The sequence below is a fragment of the Nycticebus coucang genome, chromosome 21 (assembly GCF_027406575.1).
Source record: "Nycticebus coucang isolate mNycCou1 chromosome 21, mNycCou1.pri, whole genome shotgun sequence".
Taxonomy (NCBI): Eukaryota; Metazoa; Chordata; class Mammalia; order Primates; family Lorisidae; genus Nycticebus; species Nycticebus coucang.
In genome coordinates this window covers 66949788-66959888 of record NC_069800.1, presented here as the reverse complement: position 1 = coordinate 66959888, position 10101 = coordinate 66949788, and the positions used below count along the sequence as shown (strand labels likewise).

The following is a 10101-nucleotide window of genomic DNA, read 5'->3' as shown; positions in this document are numbered from 1 at the left end:
TTCTGGGCTGGATCTGCTGACAGGACCTGTCACAGTGGTTGGGTGGACCAGATCATGAGTGCAAGGGCTGATTCTAGAGACCCACCCAGAGGGCTCCTTGGATCACATGAGGGAGAGCCCTCAGAGACTAGCCTCCTTTGTTCATTGGACATGAGACACAAGGAGGACGCAAGAGGCATCGGGTGCCATAGGCCAGGACACAGCTCAGGCTCTGGACCCAGAATCTTCCTGTCCGGCTGCCCGCTCCTCCGACCCCACCTGCCAACCCCTCCTCCCTGGATCCCACCTGCCAGGTTCCTGTCCTCAGTTGTTGCCCCATCCTTGGGGACCTCTTTTATGTCAAAGCATCTCTACAGCCTGTGTGTCTGAGCCTCTGTTACCTCTCTCCCGACCCCTGTTGCGTCTCTTGTGTCGCCTCCTCTCCCTGCCCCCAGCTCTACGCCCCGCCCGCCGCTGCCCGTTTTCCTCTCTCTGCCTTCGCCCCGCTCCGCGCACGTCTTTGTGGCTAGCTCCCCACTGCCTCCCGCGCCGCCCGAGCGCGTCAGTGGATCCGCGGTCCCTGCACGCCTCGCGTGCCTCGCGTCCCCGCCCCCGGCCCCGCCCGCTCCCCCGCGGTACCGCATTGCCGTAGTGCAGGCGCGCAGTGCGTTGCGCTCTCACCGTCAATAGGCGGACCCCTCCCGGAGAGATAAAACCGCCGTTGTCGGCGCCGCCAGTCCCTCTGACTGAGACCTCGGCTCCGGGTAAGGACGCTCGGCCTCCGGGTCCTCGCCCCCGCCCTAGATTTCCACAGAGGGACCCGTTCCCGAGCACCGGTCCTGGAGGCAGAGCAGGGCCGAGACGAGCGCTTGGCTAGGCTGCGCCGCGAGGCTGGAGCATCGGCCGCCCCCCGCGCGCTCCTAGACCGGGGTTCGGGGAGGGGGCGCCGCGTTGCTTGTTTACGCGGGGGCGGCGGCCACCCCGCAGCCGTGACCTTGGGGCCGCGGGGTCAGGGCACGGTCGTTAGTGCTGGAGACTGAAGAGGGTCTGGCCTCGGGGGTGCCAGGGCGATGGACCCGGGGCTAGGGAGTTAGTGAGATCTGGGGGTCCCTCGCTACACTAGGGTGCACGTTCTGCGCTTTCCCCCTAGGCTCCCTCTCCTCCTTGGTGCCTAGGTTTCTCCACTGACCTCCAGGAGGGGACTGGGGCTGTGACCAAGGGGGAAGGGTGCTCCCGCACGCCCCCCACCGGGCCGAGGGCATCTCTGCCCGCACTTGCTGAGTTGGGCGGGGGCCAGATCCTCCCTCTCCAGCCAGACAAGGCCCCTGCCCCGTCCTATGTCCGTCCCTAACCCCTGGTGGGAGGGTGTTCGAGCTATTCTGAGTCCCTAATCTGGGTACCACCGTCGCCTGCCCGGGCTCTGGTGCCAGCCTCCAGGCGGGGGTGAGAGGAAGATGGCGCCGGGCACCGGGAGGGGAGTGGGAGCCCAGGCCATCTCCGCCGCGGCAGGTGGGGGTGGGGCGCAGTGTCCCTGGCCCAGCCTGGGGGGCGGGGGAGCAGTACTGAGGACAGGCCTGGAAAGCTGGGCAGCGTGACTCATCACCCGGGTGCAGGCTGGCCCTGGGCTCGCCCCGCAGTGCCTCTGGGTCTCTCCAGATGGAGGTTACCCCTCCTGAGGCGCGGGAGCTCCGTGGGCACCAACACCCAGACGTTGGCAGCAGATTGGGCCGTTTAGGCTAAAGTGTGGGTGTGGGGAGTGTTCACCAGCTTCACCGCCCCGGCTGAGGGCTCTTCCCTCCCCACCCAATGTGGGGCGCGAGGTTTGTGCTCAGGGATGTGCAAACAAACCCCGCCAGGGCAGCATCTCTGCTGGGCTCTCTGTCACCTCTTCCTCCACCCTGGTACTACAGAAGCATCTCTCAGCACCCTCCCCCCTCCTGAGCCAGAGCACCCCAGGTCCTGCCAGCTCCTCCCCACACACCCAACAGCATGGGCAAGGAGAAGACCCACATTAACATCGTGGTCATCGGCCATGTGGACTCAGGGAAGTCCACCACGACAGGCCACCTCATCTACAAGTGTGGGGGCATCGACAAGAGGACCATTGAGAAGTTTGAGAAGGAGGCCGCTGAGGTGAGCCCTGGGGGCTCCCACCCTCCATTCCGCTTCCCCAGAGGGACTGGCTCCCACTGGCGGCTGGTACCCAGGTGTGGGCAAGAGGGGAGCCAGGCTGCCAGGAGCCTGCTGTGGAGTGTCTGTCTCAGTGAGGTGGGCAATGTAGCCTTCCTCTGAGGGGTTCAAGGTGGCGGACCTGCCAGATTTGCCCCACAGTGGGGATGTGGCCTGGAGCCCACATTTCTGCCCTGCAGGGCTCAGTGGCAGGACTCTAGCACTCTGTCTTGCTGCTCCAGGCTGGAGGGCCTTGAGTCATTCATTACCTTGCCCCCCAGGCCAGGGCCTGGCTGCTTGCTGTAGATGGTGTGGCCCTCACTTGTCCCAGGGCCATCAGGGACTCAAAGCTGCTATTAATAGCTGATTGATGGGCAGCCCGCCCATCCGCTCAATTTGCTCCTGCTGGGCTGGAGCAGACTTGTCCAACATGGTGCTCTGGGCTGGTGGGCAAGGTGAGGAGAGGGGCCCAGTGGCCTTTTGTTCCTGGGGTTGCCCCTCACTCATGCCTGAGACTTGTGGGTCAGAAGGGATGGGTGGGGGTCTGCTCTCCAGCCTTCCAGTCCTGCCCTGAGATCTGGGAGAAGCATCCTTCTGGGCTGGGAAGGGCAGTTGCTGGTCTGGGCTGAGCCCCTGCTCCAGGGGGGCTGGGTGTGCCCCAAGCCACACCCCTCCCATGGGTCCCTCTCTATTCACTCTGATCTGGCTGGGGGATGGAGGGCCCATCAGGCTGTGCAGCCTCCCTGGAGGGCAGAGGCTGGTCTGCTGGAGGTCCTGGCAGGGAGCTCTGCCCCACTGGGCAATGACTCAGCCCAGCCCAGATCCTGGGGGCTCACTGGGCCCTGTACCCTGGTGCTTGCAGACAGCAGCCAGTTCTGGGGGGGGGAGAAGACCCCCAAGGTCCCCCTCCTCAAGCAGTGTGAGGAAGGGAGGAGAAGTGCTGAGACATTTGGGAGACTTCATCTGCTATGGAAAGAACTGGGAAACCAGCTCTCCTTACAACCTTATTTGAGCTTTCTTTTTTCCTTTTCCCCCTAACAAAATGAGAACAGAGCTTTTATTTATTTGAGAGCGCCAAACCCAGGGGTATTAGGGGCTTCGCTGTTGAAGGGATATGTGGGGTCCCAGGCCTCATATTAAGGGGAGTCCTCTGCTAGGGGAGGGGGGTTGCACACCACCTGGCGGCTTCATGCCCTGGCGCCACCTGCTGGTGGACATGTTCATCTGCGCCCATCGTGGCACCAGGGCTGGAGGTGGTGAGGCCCAGAGTGAAAGGCCCTGGGCAGAATTGGGTCTGAGTGTTGGCACCAGAGAGAATCCGCCAAAGTCTCAGGACTCCGGCAGGGAGCAAGGTGATGCTGGAGGCCCATTTTCCGCCTCATACAGGCCTGTCTGCTGCGATGTGTGCCCCCCAGGGCCAGTTCTGGCAGGTATATGACTGCTAAATTCCAGACCCTGATCTGAGCTGTGACCCTCATGCTCTCCAGATGGGGAAGGGGTCCTTCAAATACGCCTGGGTGCTGGACAAACTGAAGGCCGAGCGCGAGCGTGGTATCACCATCGATATCTCCCTCTGGAAGTTTGAGACCACCAAGTACTATATCACCATCATTGATGCCCCTGGCCACCGCGACTTTATCAAGAACATGATCACTGGCACGTCCCAGGTGGGCAGGTCTGGGCGCAGGGCTACGGTGGGGCAGCCATGCACTGTTCCCAGGACACTGGAGCCCCTGAGTCACCCTGGGGGTAGTGGGGGCTTCTCACCTTTGCCATCCTCACCCCACCTGGCACAGAGCTCCCAAGAACTGACTCAGTGCTTGGTATCTCAGGTAGGCGGGGGCATCTATGAGGACTGGGCAGTGTGGATACACTGAGCCCTCACAGACAGAAGAATGTGAGGCCAGTGGGATGTGGGTAGAGAAGCAGACAGGTGGGCCTGGGGGCTGGGCTTCACGGGGCACCCACACAGGCAGGCAGACAGATACAGATGGGGGACACAGTGCTACGTGGGTGGCAGCCCTAACACACATAGTCTTCCCTGTTCCTGGGAGTTTCTTCCAAGCTGCTTTTACAACTGTGCCCACACTCTGTCCTCAAGTGAGGGACAGGACCAGAGAGGTTGAGTGACTTTTCCAGGGACACACAGCCTGCTGGAGATATCCCTAGCCCAGAGCGTGGCAGATGAGTGCCCCCACCTTGAGATGGAGGCCCCTCAGTCTCCATCCCCAGCACAACTGCTCAGGCCCTGTCTGCCTGGAGTGGTTTGGGTGGGAGAGGGTCTCAGGCTCATGGTGGCTCTTGCTGGGCAGGCGGACTGTGCGGTGCTGATAGTGGCAGCAGGTGTGGGCGAGTTCGAGGCTGGCATCTCCAAGAATGGGCAGACACGGGAGCATGCACTGCTGGCCTACACGCTGGGTGTGAAGCAGCTCATTGTGGGTGTGAACAAGATGGACTCCACAGAGCCTGCATACAGTGAGAAGCGCTACGACGAGATTGTCAAGGAGGTCAGCGCCTACATCAAGAAGATTGGCTACAACCCAGCCACTGTGCCCTTCGTGCCCATCTCAGGCTGGCATGGAGACAACATGCTGGAGCCCTCTCCCAATGTGAGTGTGCGGGGTGGAGAGCCCTCCCTGAGGGCCCAGGGTAGCCTGACAATGCCTGTGAGCTCAGAGCCCACTCTACTCAGGGCCTGGGGCTTGCAGAGCCCTCACAGACCCCTTCAGTGGACAGGAACACCCCCCACCCCCAAGTGGACACTGCAGGGCAGGGGCCTCCGGGCTGGGTCCAGGTGTATGGTCCCCATGAGCCCCTGTGGTGATGGTGAAGAGGTCCTAGGATGGAGGTGGGCTCTGGGAAGTGTGTGTGCTGCTGCTCTGGCTGCCAAGGCTGAGTGAGGGTTGGCTCCCGGCCATTGGCCAGATATCTGGGAAACTTGAAGCTTAGGTAGCTTGGGGTCCAGGGACTGACTTGGCAGGAGGTGACCAGTGGAGATGCCTTGGAGAACCCGAGGCCATGTTCCTAGGGTTCTAGCCTCAGCTCAGGAGGGTGCCCAGTCAGCTGAGGCCAGTGCTGCAGCTGCCCTCACTGAGGGAACCAGAGAGAAAACCAGTAGCTGGGAGCCCAGAGCCCTGTGCTCTGAGGACAGAGCTGACAGGGCTGCTCCCAGTGGCCTGGAGCTTGCCTGGCTGAATGTTGTTTACCTGAGGATCACACATTCCCTCAGGGACCCAGTGCAGCAGATGCCCCACCCGGGAGAATCCAGCCTCCTGCCCCACCCCCCGTTCTCATTGGTCTGCTGAGTGGGCACCCTTCCCCACACCCCCATGCTCTGGGAACCATCGGTTGACAGGGGTGTCCAGAATTCAGCAACAAAGAAAAAGGCAGGACACGGGTCCCAAGGGTGGCTTGGGGACACGGTGCTGTCAGACCCTCTCCTTCCCCTGATTGTATGGAGTGGATGGGGATGGCTCTGTCTGATGGGCTGGTCCATCCTGGGGACAGCCTGGTGGACCAGTAGTTTCTGGGGTTGGGCTCAGGCTGACCCTCCTAAGGGGTCACTTGCCCTGCCAGGGATCTAATGGTCACAGGCCATGGGGGCCTGGGCTGAAGTGGAGGCTTTGCTTCTCTTGTCCCCTCCACCAGAAGTCTAAAGAGCTGAAATGTCAGCTGGAGGCAGTGGAGGGGCTGTGCTGCCCTCCGCTGGACCCCCACCATGATTCTTAGAGATCCCAGGAAGCTGAGGGCCATGGTCCAGCATGCTGTGGGGTGGGGAGGCCATCACTGGTCTCTATGATCCTATTGACCAGTCTTCTTCCTGCTCAGATGCCATGGTTCAAAGGCTGGAAAGTGGAGCGCAAGGAAGGGAATGCAAGTGGTGTGTCCCTGCTCGAGGCACTGGACACCATCCTGCCCCCAACACGCCCCACGGACAAGCCCCTGCGCCTGCCACTGCAGGATGTCTACAAAATTGGTGGTGAGTGAGGGCACCGTGCCAGAGCTTGCTGCTCCAGGCAGGTGCTCCCCACCCACAAGGGGCTCAGAAGTTGGGGTATGTCCCCCCACTGCACACTTTCTGGGGGGCTGTCACCCCATCTGTCCAACATTTTCCAGGGTCTCTCTCCCATCAGTTAAGTTGGCAGCTGGTGGCATAAGATGGGGGCACAGAGGTGACTCACATGCCCTCCATGGTCCCAGACTCCTGGAGATACTGCCCCTTCCAGGAGTGAGAAATGTTCATGAGATGAAATAAAAACCTTAAGCAGACATGAGCCCCCCCTGCTCCTCCCTTCCCGAGAGTGTACTGGTAGGCAGCTCCCAGCCAGAGATGTCAGGGCATGTCTGTGCAGGGTGGGGGTATCCTGCTCTGCCCAGCACATTACAACCACCTTCCTGTCTCCTTCATCTGAGTGTCAGACAAGTCTCTGTCACAGCCTGGGGATATCAGGTGGGGATGTCCCATGCCCCAAGGCAGACAAGACGCATGACTGGGTCTAAGCACATCTGTGCTGGAGCACAGATACCCCTTCCATGCTGGAGACTGAGCACAGGGAACCCTCCCTTGTGGGCAGGGCCACCAGGTCCCATGCAGCAGCAGTTCTAGGGGTGTGGGCCACAACTCACTGCTGCTGCAGTGTCAGGGAAGGGTCCTCAGAGAGAGGAGGGGTCTTCACAGTGCTTCCTCCAGGGACAGCCACCCCCGGGGGCAAGGATAGGACCCCAGGCCCTGACAGGCCCTCTCCTTCCCTGGCCTCTCCCCTCTCTGCCTCTTCTGATTTCCTTTGGTCACTGGGAGCTCACACTTGTTCAGACTTTTATTTCCCCAACTGGGTCAGGGAGCCTCCACTTTTGCCAGAATCTGTGTCTGCCTTGCTTGCCCCCAGCCTCCTCTCCCTGCACTCCCTCCACATGTGTCCTTCAAGAGTCCTGCCAGAGAGGCCAGAGTCCCCACCATAATCTTTGTAGGTTTCCAGGCTCTCCCCAAATATCCTGTCCCCTGCAGCCCCTCTGCCCTGCCTGCCTCCACAACCCCCCTCCTCTCTACCAGGCATTGGCACTGTGCCGGTGGGCCGAGTAGAGACCGGCATCCTTCGGCCAGGCATGGTGGTGACTTTTGCACCTGTGAACATCACCACGGAAGTGAAGTCAGTGGAGATGCATCATGAGGCGTTGAGTGAAGCACTGCCTGGCGACAATGTTGGCTTCAATGTGAAGAATGTGTCAGTCAAGGACATCCGCCGGGGCAACGTGTGTGGGGATAGCAAATCTGACCCGCCGCAGGAGGCCGCCCAGTTCACCTCCCAGGTGGGTGGCTGCACTGGTACCTAATGGGGCCCTGCCTAGGTAGGGCAGCAGAGCTGTCCCTAGGGGGATTGCTGCCGGGCATGCTACCTCGTGCCCAGGAGGAAGCTGCCCCCATCTCAGGCCCCTCAGGACTTGAGAGGGTAAGCCAGTGCTGGAAGGGGGACCAGGTGCTGAGTAGGTCTGTGGGTCACACGCTGCCTTGAAAAATGCTTTCATTGGCTGACTGCCTGAGACATCTCATGATACTTTCATTCTCTACGTCTTTCATTGCACCCTCTTTGATCATCTCTTCAAATAGCAATCATTGTTTTTATTTGTTTTGAAACAGGGTCTTGATCTGTCATCCAGACTGGAGTGTAGTGGTATCATCATAACTCACACTAATCTTAAACTTCCGGGCTCAGGTGATCCTTCCACCTGAGCTTCCCAAAGTGCCGGGAGTACAGGCATGTGCCTGATGATGATTTCTAAAAACTGCTTTGTTGAAATGTAACTAAAATACAGTCATTGAGGTACAATTTTGTCACCACTCCACCTTTGTTCTGCCCAGGGCTGGCAGTGTAAATGCTGTCCTGGCCTTCTCAAGCAATGCACCTGTCAGCTGTTTATCTCTTATGAATTGCCAAGTGGCTAATGAGAATGCTGGGGCGTGGGTCCTGAGCTTCCTCTGCAGTTAGCACTGTGGGCTCCAGGAGGTGGTCACCATGACTGCAGCCTCCCAGCCCAGCTCAGTGTTGCCCCACTGTGCCTAATGGCCACATACAACTCTGCACCAGGTCATCATCCTGAACCACCCCGGGCAGATCAGTGCTGGATACTCTCCAGTTATTGACTGCCACACGGCGCACATTGCCTGCAAGTTTGCCGAGCTCAAGGAGAAGATTGACCGGCGTTCCGGCAAGAAGCTGGAGGACAACCCCAAGTCCCTGAAGTCTGGCGATGCCGCCATCGTGGAGATGGTCCCAGGAAAGCCTATGTGTGTGGAGAGCTTCTCCCAGTACCCGCCACTCGGTAAGCCGGGGTGGTGGCTGATCAGACCAAGGGCAGGGGACTGCTGGGTGGCAGGGATGGGGGTGCTGGTGACAAAAGTGGGACCTTCTCTGCCATGGCAACCTTCTCTAGTGAGTTTAGGTTGGCCTTGCTGAGCAGACCACTTTGCTGCGATGGTGTCCTCTCTACAGATAAGAGCTCCTGGAGTGACTAAGGCCTACACCTAGTCTAGCGGCTGAATTACGACCCGCCCCAAGTGGCTAACCGCAGACCTCCATCTGACAGCTGCCTTAGGCAGGGTTGCCGGGCTGAAGCTGGCCATTGTCCTAACAGCTAACTGGGGCGCTCTCTGAGCGAAGCGTATTCTAAGAACGTTTTGAACATCATTTAATTGCCCCACCAGCGCCTTGGGAGAGCCCTGTATGCTAATCGGTCTGCCATATAAATAGGCAGGACTTCGCGGACGTAGCCGCCACACGGGAGCAGACGCAGAGCTCGGCTGCGGCGGCTGGGATTGCGCGAGAGGGCGCGTGCACGCGCGCGCCAGTGCGCCTGCGCGCCGCGTTCTGCTGTGCTGGCTTCCACGCACCGATCTTTAGCTTCGGCACCCCTCCTGGCCCCACGCGGCCCGCTTCCCTGGGCCTATGCGCTCTTACCCGCCTTCACGCTGCCCACATCCCCGGGCCTACGCGCCCCTCCCCGGCCTCACGCGCCCCTCCCCGCAGGCCGCTTCGCCGTGCGTGACATGAGGCAGACGGTGGCCGTGGGCGTCATCAAGAACGTGGAGAAGAAGAGCGGCGGCGCCGGCAAGGTCACCAAGTCGGCACAGAAGGCACAGAAGGCGGGCAAGTGAAGCGCGGGCGCCCGCGGCGCGGCCATGCCCGGCGGCGCCGCGCCCCGCCCCCGGCCCCGCCCCCAGCCCCGGCCCCGCCCCCGCCCGCGGCGCGGCCCCGGCGCCCTGCCCCCCCGCCAGGCGCATGTCTGCACCTCCGCTTGCGAGAGGCTCTCGGTCCGCGACTGGATGCTCGCCATCAAGGTCCAGTGGAAGTTCTTCAAGAGGAAAAGCGCCCCGCCGCCCCAGGCTTCCGCGTCCAGCGCTCGCCGCGCTCAGTGCCCGTTTTACCAATAAACTGAGCGACCCAGAGCCGTGTGCACCTGCTGCCGGGTGGGGGGGGGGGGTTCCGCCCTGCGGGGAGGGCTGTCGCTGGGCCCCTCCCGGAGCTCGTCCAAGGCCTTTGAGTCCCGCGCCCTGCCGGGCATCCTTCAGCCCCCTGCCAGGTGGCTTGGCCAGGTGTCCTCCCGCGCCGACCAGGGTGGGCGGCGGGTCTACGGGTCTACCGCTCAGTGCCGATCTCCCCCAGGCCGGGATCCAGCACCAGACGCCAGGATTTGAGGCCAGCCGGCTTGGACGGCCGTGAGGGCCTATGAAGTTTCCTTTTGGGCTAACCCACGGCACAGACTCATCCCTTCGGATCTGCAGACTGGAGGGGCTGAGTGTTTTGGGGTCTCTGAGGACCAATGAGAGCTGTGGGCTTGTCCCTATGAGTGCTGGTCCCACACATATTCCTCATTGGGCTACAGGGCCCCTGTGACCCTTGAACCCAGTCTCACTCTCCCTCCCAAGCCGGTCACCTGAGACTGGAGCCAGGGCCTGTC

General features: G+C 61.2%; 1 protein-coding gene across 2 annotated transcripts; it reads left to right on the top strand.

The window, feature by feature from the left end:
* The first annotated feature begins 590 nt into the window (after positions 1–590).
* EEF1A2 (eukaryotic translation elongation factor 1 alpha 2) lies at positions 591–9586 on the top strand. Of its 2 annotated transcripts, none has more exons than XM_053573607.1 (8): positions 591–743; positions 1890–2112; positions 3636–3815; positions 4461–4757; positions 5977–6127; positions 7199–7455; positions 8232–8466; positions 9171–9586. In XM_053573607.1, the coding sequence occupies exons 2-8, from the start codon at positions 1969–1971 to the stop codon at positions 9296–9298; spliced, it is 1392 nt and encodes a 463-aa protein (XP_053429582.1). In that variant the 5' UTR covers positions 591–743; positions 1890–1968; the 3' UTR covers positions 9299–9586. The 2 variants fall into 2 exon arrangements, with proteins under 2 accessions (XP_053429582.1, XP_053429583.1); XM_053573608.1 differs by having other exon boundaries at positions 600–743; positions 1926–2112.
* Positions 9587–10101: the final 515 nt, after the last annotated feature.

What these genes read in the sequence shown, in the direction of transcription:
- EEF1A2 (XM_053573607.1), top strand. Translation starts at nt 1,969, where the DNA reads ATGGGCAAGGAGAAGACCCACATTAACATCGTGGTCATCGGCCATGTG. An exon ending in TGCTGGAGCCCTCTCCCAAT is followed by an intron (nt 4,758 to 5,976) that starts GTGAGTGTGCGG and finishes CTTCCTGCTCAG; the next exon opens with ATGCCATGGTTCAAAGGCTG. An exon ending in CCGCCCAGTTCACCTCCCAG is followed by an intron (nt 7,456 to 8,231) that starts GTGGGTGGCTGC and finishes ACTCTGCACCAG; the next exon opens with GTCATCATCCTGAACCACCC.